The sequence below is a fragment of the Agelaius tricolor genome, unplaced genomic scaffold, assembly GCF_023055355.1.
Source record: "Agelaius tricolor isolate 1412-34295 unplaced genomic scaffold, bAgeTri1.0.p SCAF_12, whole genome shotgun sequence".
In the NCBI taxonomy this organism is placed as follows: domain Eukaryota; kingdom Metazoa; phylum Chordata; class Aves; order Passeriformes; family Icteridae; genus Agelaius; species Agelaius tricolor.
In genome coordinates, this window is record NW_027269272.1 from 26354964 (window position 1) to 26380069 (window position 25106).

General features: G+C 37.9%; 2 protein-coding genes across 9 annotated transcripts in view; one reads left to right on the forward strand and one right to left on the reverse strand.

The window, feature by feature from the left end:
• Positions 1–17429, forward strand: CP (ceruloplasmin). Of its 3 annotated transcripts, XM_071438308.1 has the most exons (19): positions 1–165; positions 1770–2014; positions 2933–3145; positions 3736–3909; positions 4485–4739; positions 5929–6094; positions 7029–7168; positions 7723–7854; positions 7977–8188; positions 8694–8844; positions 10451–10663; positions 11007–11214; positions 12336–12475; positions 12948–13076; positions 13627–13733; positions 14448–14664; positions 15323–15462; positions 15865–16027; positions 17071–17429. In XM_071438308.1, the coding sequence occupies exons 1-19, from the start codon at positions 11–13 to the stop codon at positions 17076–17078; spliced, it is 3168 nt and encodes a 1055-aa protein (XP_071294409.1). In that variant the 5' UTR covers positions 1–10; the 3' UTR covers positions 17079–17429. The 3 variants fall into 3 exon arrangements, with proteins under 3 accessions (XP_071294409.1, XP_071294408.1, XP_071294410.1); XM_071438307.1 differs by lacking the exon at positions 17071–17429 and having other exon boundaries at positions 15865–16047; XM_071438309.1 differs by lacking the exons at positions 13627–13733; positions 15323–15462; positions 15865–16027; positions 17071–17429 and having other exon boundaries at positions 14448–14508.
• The window catches only part of HPS3 (HPS3 biogenesis of lysosomal organelles complex 2 subunit 1), a 26393-nt gene continuing 12942 nt past the window's right edge, over positions 11656–25106 (reverse strand). For 3 of the 6 annotated variants that reach the window (XM_071438311.1, XM_071438310.1, XM_071438313.1), the window contains exons 12-17: positions 24179–24364; positions 22828–23016; positions 22170–22277; positions 21610–21816; positions 20210–20300; positions 16707–19074 (exon numbers count right to left, since the gene is read on the reverse strand). In XM_071438311.1, the coding sequence (XP_071294412.1) occupies positions 18947–19074; positions 20210–20300; positions 21610–21816; positions 22170–22277; positions 22828–23016; positions 24179–24364 (909 nt within the window). In that variant the 3' untranslated portion in view covers positions 16707–18946. Of the gene's footprint in view, positions 12463–16706; positions 19075–20209; positions 20301–21609; positions 21817–22169; positions 22278–22827; positions 23017–24178; positions 24365–25106 lie in introns of those variants that run through there. The other 3 variants (XR_011680935.1, XR_011680934.1, XM_071438312.1) reach the window with 3 other exon arrangements.

Consider the following 25106-nt stretch of genomic DNA (forward strand, 5'->3'; position numbering starts at 1 on the left):
TGAATGCAAAATGAAGCTATTTCTCCTAGTCTGCTCGCTGGTTTCTTGCTGTTGCCACGTTGGGGCAGTGAACCGGGAGTACTATATTGGCATTAGAGAGACTGTCTGGAACTATGCACCGGGCAATGCTAATGCCATCTCTGGGCAGCTTTTTGCAGAAGAAGAGTAAGTAAAGCACTGTTGAGTTCTATTTTACAACTTCATCTGGTTTAGTCACCAGGGCAGTACTGAAAACTTGGTGAAGGCAGTGAAATGAGTCTTGGTGTCAGTGGATTTTCTGTCAAACATATATGGGAATTTTGATTTTTTTTCCAGGCTTGCTTGAGAATTTCATTCCAATGTTCTGCTAATTCAAAGCATTGGAATATGCAGTAGAGTGTGAATTTGTTGTAATGAAATATTTACTCAGTAGAGACTAGAATAAGACCCTGAATGTCTAATGGTGTTTAATTTTGAATGTCTAAGGTGCTAGTGCTGAAGACATGGTTTTTGTTTTTAAATGCAGAACTGACAAATTTAAAAACAAATTATAAATTTAAAACTTTCCTACTGAGTACAGGTTTTCTTTTTAGTTATTCACTGTCAGCAGGGATGGTTTTCACTGGTGCAGAAGCACAGCTGGGTACTTCCACCCACAGTGGAGGAGCTGGGTTGCTCATTACAAGACAAAGAGGGTCCTGTGTAGAGTTAGAACAGTAAGTAGGCTGAAGATATGTAGGGTGAGGAGGGGGGAAGCATTCTGGAGGTCTGAATAATCAATGAAGAAAATCCAGATATAAAAGGCATCAGAAAAATATTTGAGAGAGGAAAACTGTTCCTTTCTTCTCTTTTTGCAGTGCCCTAAAAATTATATAGGACTGTATCAAAGCAAAAACAGTGATGAGAGAAATCAGAAATTTGAAAGTCAGAAATCTCAAAAATGCAGTTCTCATTTAGTCTGTGGATGAGGGATTACAAGATTTCCTGTGGTTTGTTTCCTTTAGTGAGAGCCTCAGCCATAACCTGCCACTCAATCAGGTGTGAGATGAAGCAGTTAGCTTTTCATTTTTTCCACTCACAAACTTTGTGAGCGGTAAGACACTGCCAGGGATTCAGCAGGCTAGTAATTCTGATTGGGGGTGGAAACAGGGCATCCTGTCTGAGAATCACAGAGCTGTGTTGTAATACAACAAGCCACTGCTGTTCACTGCACTTTCACTGCTTTCCCCTGGTTGGTGGTGACATGCTGCATGCTACATTAATTTCAGGTTTTCAGTGCTTGTATGCCTGCAATGGAGCCAGTCCTTTGTATTGTACTTTTCAGTTTCAGCTTCTCCTCCTGGATGCTTTTTGAAGGTGTGCTTGTGTAGAGATGGATGTTTACAGGGGCAGGGAAAAACACAGTGCAGAAGGAATACTCTACAACTAAATGGCAGCTGTTTAAAAGGTCCAAGAAGAGCCGTACCATACATGTTCGATTTAGGCTGCAGCTCAAGAGCCTCATGTACTCAGAATTATAGTAACTGAGCCTTTTCTCTCCAAGTGGAGCTCTGGACTGGCATTTTAATTACACTTCTGACCTGCTCTTGCCAAGGCACCTACAATTCCTTCCCCATATGCTCAAACAAAACTCCACCTTGTAGAAAATGCTTTGCATTTTTGGGCAGTATTAACTTATTTCACCACAAGACTTGCGTGTAGTTGTGCACAGTGCTGCAGAGACCTGGTCTTTATTTGAGACTATGAATTAAAAACCACATGACAGATGCATTTATGTTTTTTCTTTACAGGCAGGCTGAAGTCTTTCTGAAAAGAGGACCACACAGGATAGGAAACACTTACAAGAAGGCTATCTACATTCAGTATACTAATCATTTATATGATGTGATAGTTGAAAAACCTTCCTGGCTGGGTTTTTTAGGTCCTATAATTAAGGGAGAAGTTGGCGATTCCATTACTATTCACTTGAAAAACTTTGCTTCCAGAAACTACACGCTGCATCCCCATGGTGTAAGATACACAAAAGAAAATGAAGGTAAGCTTGATTCCATTCTGGACCAGAATTTATCAAAAGTTAATCATCCCTTTGAGTGTAAGTGGTGTTCTTCCATCAGAGAGAAGACTGGTCAAGTAAAAAGAGATTTAAATTAGGACACAATCAATTTAAAATAGGAGCTAAGTTTGATAATTTATCAGGAGTAAAATACAAAGCCAAAAGTGGAATTTGTGAAGGAGGCAATTTTAGATCAACATTTTACCTGAAATAAGAATATTTGTGCTTCAACCAAAATAAGGGTATAAAGGTATATAAGAGATTGAGGTATGGAAGATATATAAAAATTTGATGCTGTGAGGAAGACGTTAACAATAATAATGTACTGCTCCAAATTCTTAACACTAAATTTATGTATATGGTATATAAGATACACAAGAATTTCTTAAAATGGGTAAACAGATACTGCTTAGTAATTTGTTTTCATTACAACTAGCATGTGACACACTCTGTCAGATCAAAACATTGTATTATGTAGCAGTACGTACACATTTCAGAATTTTTTCTGTTGCTATCATTCCAGCAACACCTATATTCCTTCAGGGCATATGCAATGTTTTAGAACAGTTTCCAAGATTAATATTTAACAAATGTTTTACAAATATTTGAATTATTATCTTTTTTACAGGAAGCACATAGTCCCCTCCAAATAAATTAAGGACTATCTTTAATGGGCCATTAATTGAAGTACTCCTATGGACTTCAAAAGCCAATGAAAAGATTCCTAAAGAGAAAGACAACATCTACTCATCTGATTTGAAAGTTGTGGGTTTTTAACCTGTATTCAGATGTTCAGTCCATTTTGCTGCAGCATGTAATCAACTTTCAGCATGGCAGCTGCTATCCTAAAACCCTGTTGCGAATGTGTTGTGCTAATGTTAACTGTGTGGAATTCTTCAGGCGCTTTTTATCCTGATATCACCAAAGATTTGCAAAAGCGAGATGATGCTGTCGAGCCTGGAGGCCAGTACACTTACACATGGGATGTGACAGAAGATCAAGGTCCAGCTAAATCAGATGCAGACTGCATAACCAGGGCTTACCACTCCCACATAGATGCTCCCAGAGATGTTGCCTCAGGGCTTGTTGGGCCTTTAATAATTTGCAGGAAAGGTAAACCATAAATAAATAAGTGAGTAAATAAACACAAATGCAAGGTGATTGATAATTATTATTGATAAGTATCAGTGAAATAATTTCCTGGAAGAGGAGATTACAATCGATTTTGAAATAACTGCTTTTGGTCTTCTCAATCAGCTGCCTTCAATAGTGTAGGAAGTAGTCTGATTTTGTGTATGAGAGTGAATATAATTTGCAGAATGCTTTGTTCACAAATTCATATGAGTCAGATGTGCTATGCTAGCAATGTGCAAGGAATTGTAAATACTAATATAAGAAAGAGATTAACATGCAATATTTATTCTCAGTAATTTTATAGTAATTAATAATTTAATATAATATTTTAAATTTTTAATTAATATAGTAATTAATAATTTTATAGTAATAATATAGTGATTTTATATCTATCAAAAGAGATTTTTTGTTTCTTAAGTGTGTCTATAAGTTTATGTATACAGTCATGCTCAAGGAAAGTGTCAAAACATGAAGTAAACAGGGTCCAGCCCCACTGAGACTAGAGTTAAAACTGACAAAAATATTAATGTTAGTTACCAAGATTTTGAATATACCCCTTTGTTTTTCAGATACAATGAATAGGGACACTGATCAACACTTTGATGCTGAATTTATCCTTATGTTTTCTGTGGTGGATGAAAATCTCAGTTGGTACCTAGAGGACAATATCAGAACATACTGTTTTGAGCCTTCCAAAGTGGACAAAGATGATGAGGACTTCCAGGAAAGCAATAAAATGCACTGTGAGAGAACATTATATCAATGTTGCTTGTCACTGATCTTGTGAAGTAATATTTTTCTGTCTTGTCTCTTTTAAAGATGAATTGTAGAACTTTATTTTTTTTAAAATCGGGAATATTTCTTAGAGGATTAAGACAGATTCTTCAAATTAAAATTTTAAAATTTAAAAGTGATGGCAAGTATTGTACAATCAAATCTTTGGAGTTGTGATACAAAATTCTTAGGGGCCATGAAGCTCTTTGCCAGTGTAATTTTCCCAGGCAGTGTAAACAGAGTTGTGTTACTTTGTTCTGTTTCTTAGTCCTGAGCTCTGTACTATAATTTCATAGTTTAGAAAAACAGTTCTTACTGTTAGTGTAAACAAATAAGATACCTCTGGCTCTGGCACGTATTCCAGAATCATAGCTATGTAGAGGAAGCATGTGTCTGGTACTGGCAGTGATTTTCAAAAGTGTGGAGCTTTTTTTTGAAGCTCTTTCTATTTTGAAGAATAGAGCAATGGTTGTATGATATCTGCATTTGAAGAAAACATCCTAAGGTCTGTGAAGTTAACTGTAATAAATAACATTTATTTTAGCAATCAATGGATACATGTATGGATACCTCCCAAACCTCACAATGTGTGTGGAAGATAAGATAAAATGGCATCTTTTTGGCATGGGTAATGAAGCTGATATCCATTCAGCCTACTTTCATGGACAGACTTTAATAGAAAGGCATCATCGAGTTGACACCATCAGCCTCTTCCCAGCCACATTCATTGATGCTGTCATGGTACCAAGGAGCCCTGGGGAATGGCTGCTCAGCTGCCAAGTGAATGACCACATTGAAGGTACAGTACAAGTTTCAGTGATCAGAATTTTTTACCTTAAGAGTTTACTGAGTCACTTTTGCAGAGCTCTTGACCTGGTGATATGCCAGGCAATATTCTCCTCTAGGTAAAAAAACTCTCAAGTAATTGAAATGCCTACAAGCGCATTAGATGGGTTTGAGCCTGTATAGACAGGAATCAAGGGATTCTTTTCCCTAATGGACATCATCATCAGCTGGCAGCACTTAGCCCAACTGCATTTTTGCAAGCCTCGCCGTTGGGCAAAAAACCAGCATGATGTTTGCCCCCTGCTGGAGATAACTAACCACAATTTTCTGCTTGCCAACAAAAAAGTTGGGGCTCATTCCATCTTTGAAAAGGGGCACAGAACAGGCAGGCTAACTTGCCTACTGACAAATACATGTTCTGGAAAGTGCATTCATGAATAAGCAGAGATGTTCTTTTCACTTCTCTGTATTGTCCTGTATTTTCAGTTTTAATAGCCATATTAAATACTTAGAAGCTAATTCCAGGCTTTTGAATGATCTATATTCCTGTGAGCAAAGTGATTTATCACAAGGTGGGAAAGAACACAGAACTGAAAATAATTCTCCAAGATTTGAAAACACCAAAATAAAAAGTGTGTAACCTACAGATTCAATGACACAGAGGTTCCAAGCTTTATCAGATCAAGCAATATCCTGATATGGCTGAGGCATTCGGGCCAAGACTTAAACCCTAAAAATTGGCCAGATTTATAGCTGTAAAAGGGCTCTCTTCACTATATTATTTGTGTCTCCAGCAAGCAGATTTGCTAACTGCTTCCCTTAGGATGCAGACTTGGGAGTTCCACAAGTAAGTTGTTGAATATATTTAGATAGAGGATGGTCAGTCTGACCTTGGCTGAATGGTTCATGGACAGCACTGTGTCCACTCTACCCTAATCCTCTTTGCCATGCCAGTGGCAGCTTTACAAGCAGAATGCCCTTTACCATGCCTGTCTGCCTGCTGTGGATACCACAGCTGTGTTTCTATATCCTAGCTCAGCTGGCACACCTTCTTTTACAGCATTTATCTTCCATTTTGTGATTTGCACATCCATCAATGGTGTGGGAATTGTCCAGGGAACAGAAGAGCTGTTGGATGCAGGGAAAGAGAAAACAAAATGCAGTTCCTTCTCCCCAGGTTTCTCTAGCTCTTTTTTTCCCAGGTGGTATGCAGGCCCTTTTTAAAGTAGAAGATTGTAAGAAATCCACACCAGGTCACAGTGAGAGTACAAAGATAAGACAGTACTTCCTTGCTGCTGAAGAGATCATCTGGAATTATGGCCCATCTGCAGTGAACCATTTTACAGGGCAAGAATTAATTGTTGACAGGTAAATGCCTCTAATTAAAGAAGTTTTATTTTCCAGGAAGAATTGATTTAAGCATGCTAAATAAGGTAAGCATATGGCAGAACTGACTTTTAAGCATAATTGCTCATTGTCCTCATCTGTGCTTAAATATTAGTGCTAGAATAAATATCAGATCAAATTAGGTCATTTGTTTTCCCTGTAATCTTACCTTAAATTTTGCTGCTATGTTAGCTGTTTCACTGTGATTAAGATGAATTATTGTGTCATATACAGGCTGTGACTCCTTATTATTCAAGATGGTTGATTATCTTGAGTTAGGGAACAAAGCAGGAGATCATGACCATTGCCTTCAATGATGAAACTCATGCTAACAGCATCTCATGTAGAAAACAGATTGCATGGGATAGCTTTGCTCGTTACACTGTGTTTACATATTTACGACCTGGACACACTGAATACATTGATTCCTCAAGTTTTTCATCTGCTTGCTCTTCCACAAGCAATGAGGCACAGTTCAATGTTTGAATAGTGGTTGGAAAACACCGAAAGGTCCTTTCTTAAAGAGTAGAAGTGTCGACTGAATCTTCTCACTTTTTATATAGATGTTACATATTCTTGGTGTTCGCATCTGCTCCTGTTGAATTTTTGTAACTTCTAATTAAAAGAAGAGTAAATTCAAGATTATGAAATGTTGACTAATCAATCTCTAAGCGGACTGGCTTTGTAAGGGCAGCTCAGCACAGTGGCTTTTTCTTAATAAGTTAGTGAAGGATAATGGATTCCTGCACATCTTCTAAGTCACTGCATATAAGTGTGTGACCATACCACTGAAAGAAACCCAAAAGACAAACTCAGCATGCTATAGCTCCAAAAACAGAGTTAAGGTCTTACTGCTTTTTTACAACTGAGCATTTGACTTGAAGTGTTTGCATCTATGGCAATTTCTTTTGCACAGTGAATCTCACATCTTTTTTGAACAAAGTGAGACAAGAATTGGTGGCTCCTATAAAAAAGCAATTTACAAAGAATATACAGATGGTTCTTTCACTGAACATAAAAAAAGGCTTGCAGAGGAAGCACACCTTGGACTCCTAGGTAAGAAAGTCTAAACTTTTTTTGTGTCAAAGATTTATGAGAGTAAACAGTCACTTCCACTGGTTAGTAAGCAGTGCTCCCACCTCCAAGGAGAAGCCCTTAGCTCTCCCTGCCTCTGGCAGTCACTAGTGCCTGTGGTTTCCCCCAAGGTGTAAAGAAGCTCTTGATGCAACACTGCCATGGTACCCAGCTTCCCTGTAGGAGCATGCCATGGTTTCCAAAGGTCAGGGTCTTACTTACAAAGCCAGGCTAGGCAGATCTAGTTCTATTGATAACCTTGCTGCTCCTGGCATGGGTTGGTGCTAATGTCTGTAAATTGCTTTTCGAAGGAAAGGAACTGTCCTGAAAGTCACTGGGCCTCCAAGTGAACTGGAATTGGTTGCTGCTGGGCAGTTGTGTGATTCAGGCCACGTGCCAGGGACCTGGTCTGTGGCCACAGAGGCCCAGCGGCATTCCTCATGCAAGGGAAAAAGAAGCCAGCCACTGAATGCCATAAATTCAGGGTGACCATTTGATGGAAATATCCCATAATTAGATCGTGTACACTTTTCCAGGACCTGTGATCAGGGCTGAAGTGGGTGAGCGCATCAGGGTGACTTTCCGGAACAAGGCCAGACGCCCGTTCAGCATCCAGCCCCACGGCGTGAGCTACCACAGGAGCGGGGCAGGGGCGCGCTTCGGCACCGGTGAGCCGCCCACAGGCTGCTGCAGCATCTGAGCACTCACTGTCTTACCTGCCCATATGCTGCAGGTGAGAAAAGAAAGAATGTGCACTTGGCATAATTCCCAATGCTGATTTCTGTTATAGGTACCGAATCTCCAGCCTCTCATGTGAGTCCTGGCACCACATTTACATATGAATGGGATGTGCCAGAAGATGTGGGTCCCACAGACCAAGACCCAGACTGCTTAACCTGGCTTTATTACTCAGCTGTGGATGCAGTCAGAGACACCAGTTCTGGCCTTGTGGGTCCTCTCCTAGTGTGCAGGAAAGGAGCTCTGCTTTCTTCTGGGAAACAGGTCAGTCAGAGAAGAAAAATGGAAACATTTGCATTGCCACAGCTAAATCTGCTTTCTCTTCTCAGACCGCACCACCTCCTCTCCACATTACAGTTTCACCGATGTCCTAAGGGGAATAAACAACATGAAGAAAGTGGGGTTGGTTTTCAATATGGCTCCAGATAGACAGTCACTGCTATGTGAAAACACCACTGTCATGAGCAGCTGCTGGCATTCAAGTCTCAGATAGGATGAGAATCTCTAGGAAAATGTAGAGATTTTAAAGATCAAATACAAACTCACTTCCAGAGGTGGTCGTTGCTGATAGAATGAACATTAGCAGTAGATACTTAGTTACCAGATACAGCAATTACAGAGCTTTGAGATTATCAGAATGCAGTATCAATGTATGCATTTACTCTATTTTGTGACTTGTACTCATAAATTATTACAACATAGGAGTTTTGCCCCTGACATTTTCTGTTCATTCATTTCTATTTTCCCTTCTACTATTTCTTCTCAACAGAAAAATGTGAACATGGAGTTTTTTCTACTTGCCACAGTATTTGATGAGAATCTGAGCTGGTATCTGGATGATAATATTTTGATGTTTACACTAAGTCCTGATAAAATTGACAAAGATGATGAAGACTTCCAAGAGTCTAACAAAATGCACTGTAAGAAAATTATAAGTTAGTGAAATATTAATTTCTGCAGTAAGGTTTTTACTTTAATGGTTTCATGTTTGAGGCAGGAAAGCTGTATAGTGCAGACACCTTTCATTCCTTTCCAGTGGGAAAAAACCCCAAACATTTCAGTGCAATTCAGTTTCAACCAAATGTGGTAGTTTAAAGTATAATGCCAGCTGTTCAAGGTCATTTGTTTTCCCTGTAATAGGGAAAACATGGTTATGTACCACTTCGAGCAGATAGAAGGAAGAATTAGGTCTTCAGCCTGTATGTAACACTATGAGTGCAACCAGTCAGCAAGACAAGACTGACCTCTGCTTTGCAGATGGTGTAGTTGAAAGGAGGTCTTTCACAGAGTTACAGAGAAATTGAGGCTGGATGGGACCTCTGGAGATCACCTGGTCCAACACCCTGCTCAAGTAGGGCCACCCAGAGCCACTTGCCCAAGACCATGTCCTGATGACTTTTGAGTACCTTCAAGGATGGACACTCCACCATCTCTCTGGGCAGCCTCTGCCAGTGCTTGGTCAGCCTCACAGTGTTTCCTGGTCTTTGGAGGGAATCTCCTGTGTGCCATTTGGTGTCTGTTAGTGTCAGCAGGGCTTCTGTCCCTATCACGGGGTACCACTGGGAAGAGCCTGGCTCCATCCTCTTGGCACTCTCCCTGAAGGTGTGTGTACAGGTGGGTGAGATCCCCCAAGCTGCCCCTTCTTCAGGCTGAAGGGTCATCACAGCTCTCTCAGCCTTTCCCCGTAGGAAGAGAGGCTTTCTTGTCCCTTCATCATCCTTGCGGCCCTTTGTTGCCCTCTCTCCACTGTGTTCATGTCTTCCAAACCGGGGAGCCCAGAACTCAGCACAGCCCTGCAGGTGTGGCCTCAGCAGTGCTGAGCAGAGGGCAGGGATCCCTTCCCTCCATCTGCCAGCTAGACTTTGCCTCAGAATGGCTCTTTGCTTCTTTAAAAGGGCAGAATTGAGTTTCACACTGATTGTGTTTTAGTACTGCAGAAATGTTTTTCAAATTTCATGGGAAAAAGACGTTTTTACCCTCAGGCCCTAACCCTGCTATTAAGTCCTAATCTTTAAGCATATTTGTTTTATGCATTTTGAAAAAAATTCACCTCAGGCCATTCCTGTTTACAGACTCTTGGCACTGAGCATTCAGTAGTACCTGAGAAGCCCAGAATTTGAAAGTTTTGCAAAGGACTGTCTAGAAAGGGTTAGTAACTCAAATGAAAAAACCCCTCTGATTGCCTCCACTCTACAGATGGAGGGTGTTGCAGGGTATAAAACAGGATCTTTTATTCATCCTGTATACATGACAAGTAGAAAGCAGGGAAATTTCCATTTGGCCAAGGTAGTGATATGTGCTGTGGACATTGAAAAGGGAAACAGTTGGAAATTAAACACTGGGGTTTAAAAGTTGTTTTGCTTGAATTGATTCTTTAGTTTTGTTGATGATAAATTATTTTATCATTGATATTTCTGCCAGTCTAAGGCATGACATTACATCTGAAGTGTTTATTAGTTAATCTCTATTGCAGAATTAAGTAATATATTAATCAAGGTGGCTTTTGCTTTCTCAAATCTTCTATAGCCATTAATGGTTATATGTATGGAAATCAGCCTGGTCTTGAGATGTGTAAAGGAAGTGTTGTTTCCTGGCATTTGATGGGCTTGGGTTCAGAAGTTGATGTCCATGGGATATACTTCTCAGAAAACACATTTGTAACTAAAGGAACAAGAAGGGATACAGCAAATCTGTTTCCACATACAGTTCTTACAGCTATTATGAAGCCTGATTCTGAAGGTAAATGTCTTATTTAAAAATTCTGTTACTAATGCAGAAACTGTTACCTATGAATGCTTTGTGCATAGAGACAAGCTTTAAGTAGGTGGTATATTGATCCTGGTGCTAAAACTATGCACAGTTGTGTTTGAAGGGCAGCCAACTGTAAGGACATATGCTCTTAATGCTAAATCCTTAATTTTCCTAGCTCCTCTGTAGGCTGAATTTTATTACTACAAGTAGCCATGCTGCACAAAGATTTTGGACATTGCTTATATGAGATAATTATATTAAGATATTGCTTATATGAGCAATAATCTGTGTCTCAGTCTCCTCAAGTCTTTGTTTCTTATATGACCCCTAGGAGTTTTTGAGGTGTCCTGCCTGACAGCAGACCACTACACTGGGGGCATGAAACAGAACTACAAAGTGAAAAAATGCCACCAGTGGAATGTAGATTTATCTATGTATTTGCATGAAAAGATTTACTACATTGCTGCAGTGGAAGTTGAATGGGACTATTCTCCTAACAGGACATGGGAATTCGAGCGGCATCAATACCATGAGGAAAGGTACTTCAGAATGTACACAGGGGAGAAAAATGCAAAAAAAAAGCGAAGGAGCAACTCATTTCTCCTCTGAAACTTTTCCTCTTCCAGACGTTTCTAGACACACTTTCTTTTCATAAACATATTTGGGTTCACTCGAATTTCTTCTTACCCAGCAGTGCTGCCATGTAACTGAGCCAGACAGCATAATGCTTGAGAAATCACACAGATCTTCTGTGGGACAAGTGTAGATTTTAATGGATCCTGGATAATGCATGTGCATTTGTTATTTACTGATGTTGGTAGTCCTTGATGTAGAAAGCTTAAAATGTTCGTTGTCATATGTCCTGATAAACAAGGTCTTTGTCTCATGTTTATTTGTAATCTGAGTAAGGTTCTTTGACCCCTCTCAATTTCATGAGCTTATACAAGATACATTCATGAATGAACTCACAGATCATTAAGCTCGTTGTCTTGGTATTTTATTTCCAGTATTTGAATCTCAGTGAGAGAGAACTGATTGGATAAACAAATTCATGCCAGTTAGAAGAAAAGGCTAAACAAGAATGACGAATTTCTGTGTTCTACCTGAATAACTCGAGTAGCAGATTATAACTGTATTTTGTTATTAACTGAATTGTATTTTCTTCTTTTTCCTCAGTTTGATAGTACATATTTTGCCCTGTGGACTCTGACATAATTCTAAGCACAAGTAATATGGACTATGCTGTTAACAGACTTTTCCCCTCCATATTGTGTCCACTCCCCATGCAGTTCAGCTTTACAAGTTTTAGGCTTCATTTTAGGTGTACACTGAAGTTGCTAAAGGCTCTGTTTTTCAGTGTGCAAGTTGCTGTGTGTCTTCATGCAGTTTGCAGCATTTGCCAGGCCAAGCACTCAGCATTTTTTCAAGTACCATAGACTTGATCTATTTATAGTTGGGTTTTTAACCTTCTAAAGGGGAACCTCCCAGCTTAACAAGAATGTGTTCATGTTGAAGATACTTGCAGTTTATGAGATTACTCTTTCAGTTTATGAGATTACTACTTCTTTTGAGCCAGATTCTTGCTTGATAGTTAATTGACATACCTGCAAAAGATGTTGTAAAATACATGAAGGAATGCACTTCTTTCTTCTTTTGGCAGCCCAGGCAATCCATTTTTAAATAAAGATGACAAATTCATTGGCTCAAAGTACAAAAAGGTAGTATATCGCGAGTACACCGATCAGACATTCAGTACTCCCAAAAACAGAGCAAAGGAGCAGCAGCACCTGGAAATTCAAGGTAAAGTCATCATGTTCAGTTTTGAAAATGCAAAAAATGCAGTCACACAAATCAAAAGATACTATTTGAATAATATTGAGTGCAGTTCTACCCACAAAAAATTGCCTCGATCTAAATGGAAAACCTACTTGGAAGTGCTACTTTTACTGCAGTGCTTTCCCTGCAAGATAACATTGCTTGCTCTACAAGGAAAAAAACCCTTTTGGTTTGCTGCTTGGTCAGAGATTCTAAGTCAGCATAAAACTGGGCAGCAACATCCAAACTGATTTCAGGTACACAGTAAGTGCTCAGAACTTGAGATGTAGAGGCCTAAATTTAACATCTCAAGTTGGCATGTCATAGTGAACATTTTCTTTATACAGTTTTCATCTGACTTATAAGCCAATGTTGTGAATTGGAACACGACAAGCTGGCTCTCTGTCTGTTCTGATGTTTTGTAAAACCAAGTTAATCTTTCTTTTCAATCCAACAGGGCCGCTGCTTGTGTCAAACACTGGAGATAAAATTGTAATAGTTTTTAAAAACTTAGCATCAAGACCTTATTCTATCCATGCCCATGGAGTGAAAACAGACAGTTCTGTTGTTGCTGTGACTAACCCAGGTATCAAACCACCCTTTTTTATTTCCAGCAGTATCAATACTTCTGGTAAGATTTAGCAAGCTTCCAGAAGCAGGAAAAACATCATTTTTGTTTGTCTTGCCTCAAGTTCTTAAATTTTTGACACCGATTATGACTAATACTTCCACAGTTCAAATGCCCCTCATAATTATTTGTGTGTCCTAGTCCTTGACTGATCAGTAATTTTTTGATACAATGTGGCTGCACCTTTCATGAAAGCAAACAGGTTTGGCTCCACAGGCAAAGCATAGCTTATGCTATTACTTCTCAATTTCCTCTGTGATCTTTACAAAATATTCAACCGACTGTTAAGTATGGTGATCTGGACAGTGCAGACACACTCACACACACAAAACCATTGTCAGGAAGAATCATGGATCTGCAGAAGGGGCCACCAGCTAGTCAGTGCAGTAAATGGGAACTTCAAGACAAATATAATAAGCTGTAAATGGAAATAACATCTGCTTCATGATGACCACCTGGGTCAGCACATTGAAAACTTCAAAAATTAATTGATACTTATTTAATTCAGGTGATACAACAATGTATGTCTGGAAAATCCCAGAGAGATCTAGTCCTGGGAGAGGAGATTCACATTGTATTGCATGGGCATACCATTCAACAGTGGACATTGTTAAGGTATATTATTGATATCAGTTTTGTTTATGTCTCCAACATAGATATAGTCAACGTAGATGAGTTTGAAAATTTTTCTGCTTTCTCTGCTAAGGTATTTCCCCTATTACCATACCTTTGAATTTATATGCTTCTCGAAGGCAAGTTGCAAGAACGTCAGGGCAGAAATTCAATGCTACAGACATTCATGGTTTTGCTTCCTGGTTGTTCTGCTGTTAGTACAGGTCATCTCACATTCCCTTCTCAAAGCTAACACTTTATAGCTTGCTCAATATCTAATCAGTCATTTGGGGGAAAACTGAAATGCAACTATGAAACACAACTCTTCTATTTTTTTACCAAACATGAATTAGCTTAATATAGTATTTTTAATGGAAATTAATGTATTCTTGCCATTGTCTCAATAAATACAAACAGTGTCAAGAAGTATATTTTGAATGGAAATCAAGCTCAAAATTATAAAAATAGTTTGAAAAAAGAGCAGTAAATTAATATGGAAGAAATATTTATAACAAGAGATGAAAATGAGGTAGTCTTCATTGAACTTGATTTCTGCGTAGCATGTAACAGTGGAGAAATAACTTTGTTTGACACTGGCTTCCCTTCTTCCCAGATACTGATAGCTGTGAAGATAGTAAAAGGATTCCTGCACGTCATGGAAAGTATTTCTGTTTAGTTATATCTTGCAAGTATGTGGTTTTTCATTTGTCATTTCAGGACACTTATAGTGGATTAATAGGCACACTCATCGTGTGTCACAGACATTACTGGCCATCATTTCATACTAAAAAGAAAGTTCAGTTTGCTCTTCTCTTTATGGTTTTTGATGAAAATGAGTCATGGTACTTGGATGAAAACATTAAAATGTATTCTACCAACCCACACCTTGTTGACAAAGAGGATGAGGGATTCCTTGAAAGTAATAAAATGCATGGTATGTTTCCCAATTTAGTTCATATAGCTCTGCATATTCTACAAAATTATGTATTTGAAAGTGGTGCATATAAATTCAACTTTCTCAGCCCCTCGAATTTCCAGTTCCAGGACAGAAGGTCTGAAAAACTTTACTCAAACTGTTTGAAAACACTGCTGATGCCAGTGAATGACTTTTTTTCACAAGTTAAAAAAACCCTTAACAACAACAAAATCCCCCGTATATTATTATGTTGAAGTTTTAGTAGAGAAAGAATAAAAATGAAATTTTAAGTTCTGATTTGATGTCAGTAAACAACTGCTCTGGATATGTTGGAAAGTCTATGTAAATCCTGAAAGCATGTCTTCATAAAGCTTACTCTTTTACAAAGATTGACAGGAACTGCAGATCTTTAAAAAAAGACCTGCAATTCCCACAGTTCTTTAAAAACTGCAACATTAGCAATGATGTACAGCAAAGACATTTTCTTTATTATGTCTTTCTTTCTAGTTTAATGTGGAACATAAACACAACCATTCATCATGTACCATCCAAAACCAACCATTACTTTTGTTTGGCATTGGCTTTTAAATCTTTCAATCTGTATTATATTAGAGATAACAATACACGATACACAAAATCTTATTTGTTTTCTCTGTCTTACTTTCCTTCTTTTTAGCCATTAATGGAAAGGTGTTTGGAAATTTGCATGGCCTGACCATGCACGTTGGAGATAATGTCAGCTGGTATCTGATGGGAATGGGCAATGAGATAGACATTCACACAGTACACTTCCATGGCCACAGCTTTGACTACAAGGTATCAGGTCTTTTTCTTGCTGTGTTAAGAATGAGAGGTAAGTCAAATATCAGGGACTGTTATCTGTGGTGAAAAGTCATCTTGCAATATTAAGCAGGGCCTGTACTTTGACCATAAGGGTTTTATGCCTCAAACCTGTATTTGATCAACATACAAGAGCCAGAGAATATCTGCCAGTAGCATTCGCTCACTGGTAACCTCAGACATTATTTCAACAAGATAGTTGTGAATTTTTCATGGCTGTGGTAAGACAAAACCTATAGTTTTCCTCCATTTCCACTTAGTTGCTAGTTTATTAAACGTTGGAGCATGAAGTGGATGTACAAAGTGATGTTTCAGTAGAAATGATACACAGAACGTGTGTTTAACACAGTTTAACTGTTGCTTTTTTTTGTCTTGAAGCAAACAGGGGTTTACCGGGCAGATGTCTTTGATCTGTTCCCTGGGACATCTCAAACTGTGGAAATGACCCCACAGAACCCTGGAACCTGGCTGTTACACTGTCATGTTACTGACCACATCCACGCAGGCATGGAAGCGACCTACACTGTACTCCCAAAGGAAGGTAAGAGGCACCTAGCTTAGTAATGTTTGTTATGTTTTAAGATGCACAATGGGGCTCACAGACAGGCCAGCATACTTAGAACTACTTCAGGCACCCAGCAATATTCCATGTCTAGGAGCCAAGATGTTGCAGGCAACCTGGTCATACTTCCTTCAGTGCTGCTCAGGAAAATGAAGTAGTTAAAGGACTGGATGATGATAACTGACTATTACTTCAACTTACCATCCATGAAATCTACATGACAGATTTTTTTTATTTAAAAAGAATTCTTCATGAGACAGAGTATTTCTGTACCCAGTAGTGACAGACTTCATCTCAATCTTTGTTAAAACAAGCACCACTGATAAATACAGCTGAATTCATCATCCCCATACAGCTGAAGTACTGAAAAACTAAAATAGTGTTTACTTTCTCAAGGGCATGTTGTAGCTTTACGGACACTATCACCTTGCTCTGGCAATATCACCAGTGAAAAAACTTGAATTTTGAAGAAAAGTTATTGTTTCTAAAAAGTTAATTCAATTTTAAAACCAACATTTTTCAGTACTCAAAAGACAGAGCATAACAGGTATTGAGAGAAAGAGAACAGTAGAAATAATTCAAAATATGTGATGTATGTATATATATACAACCATGTGATTTACATTTTAGCTATACTAAAAAAATACAGAATGCAATGTTAAACAGAAAATCTAATTATATTTGATAAACAACTGGAATATGAAACAGAACCTAATTCAATTTTATAAACACTAAAACTGATTTACAGAGTATGTTATTCCAGATGTCCAGACAATAACAAGGCTAATTTAAGGGTATACAGAAAGACATGTAAAAACAGACTTTCATCAGATTTTTTTATTATTAACCATCTAGACTGCATTAAAATGTAACCTTCATTGCATCTTAAAGTTGTTTTTAAATCTAACTCACAATGTCCAGAAAGTACTTGGATCCTCTGTGCTCATTTTGGACTCTGCTGGCCGCATGCACAGACTATTCTTCTGATGAAATGTACAATAAAGCTATTTTTCTCCTTCTAGACAAGTAGTCTCTGTTCCCAAGATTATTCCATCAGTTCAAGCGTAAAGGCATGCCAGGCACTCAAGAATGATGAAAGCATTTTACCACAGTGATACTCCAAGGTCTACCTTAATTTCTTGGAAAATATTCTTCTGGACCACTCATCTCTACACAGTTTGGAAGATTTCGCATAATGGCCGTGGCTAAGAAAAGAACCACAGACTAAAACAGCTGAATGGATGTAACAGCTTATAAATATATGTTTCTGTAAATGAAAACAGTATCTTGCAAGCGAAACATATTCTAGGTGATGGCTAATGCATGTTATTTAGCAGATGAGGAACATGGAAGAGCTAATAAAATGTTCTTTTTTTTTAAAGTTTGCAAATAACCCTGAGTAAAAGCAAAATTTGGGATATCAGTCATCATACTGTCACATTTTATTAGTATGTTTGTAGTAAATGTTTAGAAAACAGGAATTTGGTTATCACGTTATCCATAGGTTCACTCTGAAAAGATATATAGTATTGTATAATTGAGCAGTTAACAAAATAGTTATATTACTTCTATTGAATTACTTTACAATTTTATTCAGTAGTAACTCTCAAGAATGTGCATTTAAAAGACTTGTTTTTTTGTTCTGAAAATAATTCCAAGCCAAAATTAGGCTGAAATAAGCCTGATGAAATGCAGACAGTGAAGGCCAAAATTTAATAACTATGGTACTGAAAAGCTTTGCTCTGACGAACCCTGCAGTGGAATCATTTTGCTGTTGCAGCTCTTGGCAAGGGAAAAAGAAAGTGTTTCCTGACAGGTGGAAGCAGCAGTGTTAGAGCATGGCTGATGCTACTCAAAAATAAAAACAGTAAGAGAGATATGGTTGCATTTCAATAACCCAACTCCTCATGTTAGATTTGTGCCAAATGAGAAGGAAAGATGTATGGGACAGGAAAGGAAAGCAAGATATCTAGGCTTTATGCCTGCAAGAATGAAATTGCTTCTCCTTAACAAGCCTAAATTGCTTAGGTCTTTTTTAACGGTTACATTGAAACCAGCATAATACCTATCAGCAAATTAGATAATTCATTTTACCTGTAGCAGGAATGCTATGTGAGTAAGTTATACTACTTTTGATTTATCTTTTTTTTTTGTTAATGTATTTTAGCTGAAATATAGATGGTCTCTCCTGACTGACTTCTACAGGTTTAAATAACATTGCAACTTCAGTGAAAACATTTTTATAGAGTCACTGTCAGCTAATTAGCCTTTAGATGGTTTAGATGGTTATGGTATCATGGGAGTCATTGTATTTTTGGTAATTGTCAAAAACTCCAAACTACATTCATAACGACATTACAAACATTGCGACAGCTTACTGAATTTCAGCTCTAAAGGAGCAGAAAGATGCTTTCTGCTCACAAGACAGACAAACATCAGTACACACATGCATAAGCACCTGAGATGCTTACCAAAAACCCTAGAAGAAATTCAAGGAAATCTCTGTGTTGCAATATCAAGTCAGTTGGGCTCAATTCCACTTGGAAGAGTAAGGTACTCACTTTTACTCATACAGTTGACACATGCCTGAGCCTGAATTCCTCCCTAGGTCCATGATCCAACTAGTAAAGATTTAAGACTGACTTTCTACTTTACTTTCAGTGAACACTGTATGTTCAGTTGTACTGTAGAATCTGTATTTCCTAGCTGCTTTGGCACCAGAATTAGCTTCAAAACAGATGCTTTGCCTCAGGAAACAGCTGTCCTTCAGCAGTTGACATAAGATGTATGTGAAGGGAGGCCCGCAGTACCTTATAAGGAGTTCTACTGGTTGTTTCATTTACTTTTTTATTACACCACACTGTAGTTGAGTGGACAGCAGGTCCACAGGTCATTGTTTTAGGTCAGCAGCTTCCTCTGGCTGCAGTGAAGAAGATGTGGCAGAAAAAATGCTGCTGTTCCATCTTCTGGTAGAAGACTGAGGAAATCCCTTAGCTCCAGTTCCATTGCAACAATTGATAAAGTTTCTGCTCAGAGCAGGGGAGAAAATATTGTTTAGGTATTTTGAGTTTAGAACAAAGAAAAACAACCCAAAGCATTAACAATGTAATTATTAATTAAAGTAATCAAATTATTTAAATATTGCAACTGGAATGGCATTTGAGACATAGCCATTTGTGCGCAAACACAACTATGGGACATCTAAAAAGGAAACTGAAATTATGACTTCAATCAAAAACAAGCCTCTATCTAACAAGACACATCGGGTCTACACATGGCACTAACACTAATGAAGTCTGATCTAGTATTTCACATGTTTTGCAGGAAATGCAAAGCAAGCCCTAGAAGTCTTATTAGTACCCTCACTCAACACTATCTGTAAAACTGGATGCTCTAAAAGAAGTTTCTCAGACCAAGCTGTGTAATGTTATGTTCTTATGCAATTACAACACAGTTACTGCATGAAAATAAATCCAAAGAAAAACTGCTGGCACCAGAAACTTAGGACTTCACAAGAACTGTGCTGCACAATGCAACGCCACAATGCTGTTTTTCTCAGGCATTCCAATAGCATACTTCGAACAGTATATGTGCTTTACTTAATATTCCTGATTTGTCAAAACAATCACACTGGCCCCTCAGCTATACACAATATTATAAATTTCTTACAAACATGTAATGATAGGACTACAGAACTCCTATGGTGAACTTCTCTACTTTTAGTACTTACCTACTGTTTTTTTTAGTCTATGAACTAACCATCAATACACACTTAAGCCTCCCCTGTGTTATCACTAACAGCCTATTACCTAAGAACCATATAGTCATTTAGCCTAGAAAAAACCAATCAGAATTAGTTCTGTTTAGGAGGTTTTTTTAATGGTGTCTATTCCTTACCTATAGAGAAAGAGTATGATTACAACAATTTACCTGTTTTCAATACAAAATTAATGCCTTGATTTTTATGAGGCTACACTGTCTACATTGCAGAACTCTGTGCTAATGAGCAAAAAGGCTGCTAAACTGCATTAGCTTTAACTGAAGAAAAAGACCCGTTTTTTTTCAAATTATCATCTCAGTAGTCCTTAGCCTGGACAGTTATTAAGAATGTTAGCTGATTAACAAAGCCTTCTGGAGTTGAGTCACAACCAATTGATTTACCTTTGAGTGATGAAATAAGAACGGGGCAGTCATTTCCAGTAAGTCTAGTTCTCTTGCAAAGTTCAGGAAGCAGTTTGTTCCACCACAGAGCCTAATCCACAAAATCCAATAGCAAATGTATAAATGCACAAAGACTGAAATTAAGAGTATGAAAGACCTGCTAAAAATAACCTGAACTAAGCTCAGATGTGTACAAATCCAGGTCAGTTATTATGAACTCAATAATTCGTTTATATAATGCTTTGAAATGCAGTGATTTTGCATATGTTGTGTTTTTCAATCTTCAGTGTAACTTTTTTCTGCTCTTTATACAGTGTCCCTCATATCTCTATAGAAAAAAGTTTAGAGGACAAAAACAGTCACCTAATTAGCAATACCAATTCAGTCAGAGAATTTTTTCTCTGAAAACAGCCTGATGGAAAGTGATGAATAGCATTGCTCTGTCTCCCGACCTGATCTGTCTCATTCCAACAGCTGTAGTAGTAAATTAGGTTTTGTGCACAATTTTGTAGGTAAGAATGGAGAGAAGGAAAGGGATTTCTTTCCTCCTTTAAAACTGGTAACTATTTTCTTTCACTTGTGTTCAGATGCAGTACTGCAACCTCACATTCTATTCTAATGTGGGAACAATCACAGAAACAATTTCCAGATCTGAATAAAAAGCTCAAATTTGGTTCTGAATAGAGTTCTAGTACATCTGTCTGATAGAGATCACACTTCCTGACTCTGGTCAGCAGAGCTCCATGCAATTAATTGAGTTGCTGTGCTGGGAAATGGAAATTACTTCTATTGACTACTTCCCGTAGTCCTGGAACACTAGAATAAATTCTGCTCCAACGCTAAAACTGTACAGAGGTGTAATGGGAAAATGGGACACAAAGATACAATCTTTCCACTAGTGTACTGGTACCATTCTGATTGCTAGAAGATCAGAAGATGTCACTAGAACACAGGAAGAACATATTTAGTGCAATTTTATTCAAGGGACCATGTTCTCTTGTCAAGTTAGCTTATTACTAAGATTTCACTTTATAAACATTGACAAACAATTCAGAACATAGTCAGTCAGTGAGAAACTAGAAGCTTTTTATTTACAGCAGAAAAAGAACATATTCTTTTTTCTGAGGCACTGTACCATCTAAAAAGACTATGCTTTAAGTTTACCTCAGTGAATAGAGTACGTGGCAAAAGAAACTGGAGGAAAAAAATATTCCATTACAATTACTGAGGACTGAGTTAAGGAATTAAAACGCCAAGGAAGAGGTGGAACGCAAGCTAAGCAATTTACTTTGCCTGAAAGCTCGGCTATGTGATCCATCCAGAGTCCATCTGTACATACAGCATCTCAGTTTGGGAAAAACCCCAAATGATAGTGAATAACTGTATCGAAAGTAGCCCACCTGACTGTCACCTTTCAGCTCATGCTGAGCGTAGAACACAGCTGCATCAGGACACCTTCTGAGCAGCTGGTCAATGGCTTCCTCGTGGTTGCCCAGACGGGTATTGCAGAGAACACGGACAGTGAGGCCAACACTGTCAGCCTCTGTCAGGGGCTCCAAAACAGGCAGCACTGAAGCTATACTGATTGACTGACTGCATAAAAGAGACTGAAGACAAGAAGTATTGTTTGGATTTAAGACAAACATTGCAAAAAATGCTAACCATAACCTTAGAAGAAAAGCCCTTACTTGTTCGAATAATCCTGAAATAATACTTCCTTTAATCAATATTGCTGAAAATTGGGAAAGCAAGTTTAGAGTAGATGCAAATGTAAATACTGTTATCAACAGAACTCTTCAGTATTTTTTTCTTGCATCATTTCAGTCAACCTTTTATTTTGACTTGGAGAGCTTAGGGGGGAAGAAGGAGAGTCTGCTGGAGAAAGTCAGTCACAGAATCATGAATATTTGCAGAATGGATCTAAGATGTAAAGCAGTAAGATGTAATACTTGTCTCATACCTGTAGTCTTGAGATGTCTTCATGGTAATCTTTGTCAGATGAACATCCCACTGACATTATGGAAGCTATCCATGGAACAATCAACCCAAAATGACTACAGGAATTTATCTGTATGAGACAGAATTAAGTTGCAATAAAAGAAACATTTCTGTTAGTGACAGTACCATATGAAGCTCATTTGAGTAAAGAAAATTTTAATCTCAAACAGTATAATTTAGAAGAGCACCTACCCCTTCTTTCCTGATTTGTACAATTTAATAACAAATAAACTGGACACTTCTATTTATTTATAACTTCTATTAACATCTGTATTTCAGCTTTCCTGTTCATAATTCTTTAGAATTAATCATTCACATGATTTCCTCATTTAGTTAGCTTAGTAAAATTGTAAATAACCCACCTGACAAATTCTCACTGTTTCGTTTTAACCCTTATTTCTATGCAGAGCTGACTCCTGTTGGAAGTGTATTTGCAAATGTCCCCAAGGAGCAAGACTGGCCAAATACTAATATGTAACTGCACATCACCTTATTTTATTTCAGTCTTGCTTCTTTTAAGAGATAAACTATCTAGAATTAAAATATTAAGGATGGTACTTGGATAGATTGTGGAGGAACACTGCAGTCCTAAAACTTACTCTGTGTGGTTTACAACTTACTAGATCCTCTGTTGTTTTCAATGGCTTAGTCTCAGGAAGTTGCTTCTTTGATATTCTCCAAACATACTGAGAAGTAACCCTCAGTAGGAGCTCCTGAAGTATTTTTTTCTGAGAGGACACTACAAGAAGAGCTTCCCAGAAATCCACCAGGAGCTGGGGAATAGTGTTTTCACTGCTATTACACAGCATCTAAGAACAAAAATGATAGAAGACAGCAAGTTAGACTATGGTGATTATTAGTAGCAAAAGTTAGAAAAAACAGGAGGAAGAGTTTTTCACTTTTACTAGAAGCAGAATTTTGATTTCATTTTTGTCCTGTGATTCTATGTAATACACTGCTATGCAAAGTAAAAAGTTCATTAGATGATTTTAAGGTAATCAATTCTGACCAACAGATGTGACTTCTTCTGCAGGATTAACTCTACTGCCAGAAATGTCAGTACAACTGTCAGCAAGTATTTACAGACTGCTAATGAGGAGCATTTTTACATATGTCGATAGACAAGTAAGTGTCTTGAAAAGAAGTCTCTATAGTCCATTATAACATCTGCTGTGTAGTTCAGCTGGGTATCATGGTAGAACCCACAAGGAAGATGATTTAGGACCCACTGTGCCAGCAAAAAGAGTTCTTACTTGGTTTCCAAATGGTTTTAAACAACAACACTTGTTCTAATTGGAACTTCATGACTTGCTCTTTTTGATATAGGTCTTTCACAGTAACAGATATACTTAAGACTGCAACACACGTACATTGAAGAACACATCTTTTAACCCAAGTGTTGCTATTCACATTTGTCTAGTCCCAGTTGAGAGAAAGAAAACTTCAGGGACACTAGAAAAGCTATTAGTATTTCTTATAAACTGCAGACACATACTTTTCTTTCACTGTTTTATACAGATCATCAGAACATTACATATCTGTTACATATTTAAGTTGGATTCTTTAGAGGTATGTTTTAATTCTGAAGATTTCTTTAAAAGAAGAATATGGAATTAATTTATCTAAATTCTGTAACATTTCCATGGCCTTAGAAAGCTCAATTACTAGGAAGCCACCGAAAGGGTTCTGAGATGAGGGTATTTTCCATTCAAATGACAGGGTAAAAGCAAAGAACTTAATGGGTTGGTTTCTTGCTTTCTTTTTTTGCTTTACTTAACCAGTATTTCATTCCATAAGGTACGGTTTCTGACTCTGTAACCATCTATCATGACTAGAATATCTCCACCTGTCATCTCGCTCTTTCTGAAGAAATGCTGAAATGTGAGTGAAGGAGCAGCTGAGGCTGCTTCTCTTTCCCACAACAATGTCACCATGAAAAAAATAGAAGCAAACACATGATCACAGGTCAACCTTGAAAAAGGTATCTGCTTCTTCTAGTTCAATTTTACTGTTCTCATGTAAAGCCACAGTGGCAGCCACCAGCAAACCAGGCTGCATCTCCTTCAGGTGAACAGCAAACTCAGTTGGTGTAACAATTCCTTCCTTACGCTGCTGCAGGAGCCGTGGTTGCCCAATGAAGCCGCAAGCCAGTGTTGTCTACAAACATCAATAGATACAAATCAGGTAAAGAATTCAATATATAGATTATTCTACTCAGTAAACTCAGTATTTCCTCTGGCAGTGAAATTTAGATGGAAGCAGTCAGGGAAGAAAGCAAATCCTTTCTGCAATTCACAGAGTAGCTCTCCAGAGACAGAGATCCAAACTACATTCTGGAGCAGCGACTCCTGAAAAACAGGCCTTGTACCTGAACACTGAAAGTAATATTCAGTTGAAAGATGGAGTTAGTGAGCACATAAAATGGATTTCACTAAGTAATCGAAGATATTTGATATACAGGGTGGTTTGAAAAATCACTGGCTGACTTTTCAAGAGTCTACTTCGCAGAAGTGTGATTTTTATTTTGAAAATACCGCTGAAACAATGATCAAAATGTGCTTCACTTTGTGTAACAAGAAGCTATTTTGAGTTATGTGAGTGCTTATGAAGGTGAATATAACATATTATTCCCATTTTAAAGGCAGTGGCAAAATAATGCCTAAGTAAATTAAATTAAACAAGACATATAAGGCAGACCTAGAAGAAATATTAAGATTAGCTTTCTGAAAGTGTTTTTTCCTACTTTGAAATAAAATGCTTTTTTAAAGGTGAAGAGCAATAGAACATATTTAACAGATCAGATTAGAAAGAAAGAAAATCCAACCAAAAAGACTCAAGCCTAAGCCACCTTATTCTCAAAATAACATCCATGCAGTGTGTGTGCTCACAACATGGCAAT

Bases quoted from the DNA above. Each gene is read 5' to 3' on its own strand.
- CP (XM_071438307.1), top strand. From the start codon at position 11: ATGAAGCTATTTCTCCTAGTCTGCTCGCTGGTTTCTTGCTGTTGCCAC. The intron at 12,476-12,947 runs GTAAAGTCATCA...TCAATCCAACAG, and splicing joins GCAGCACCTGGAAATTCAAG to GGCCGCTGCTTGTGTCAAAC. The intron at 15,463-15,864 runs GTATCAGGTCTT...TTTGTCTTGAAG, and splicing joins GCCACAGCTTTGACTACAAG to CAAACAGGGGTTTACCGGGC.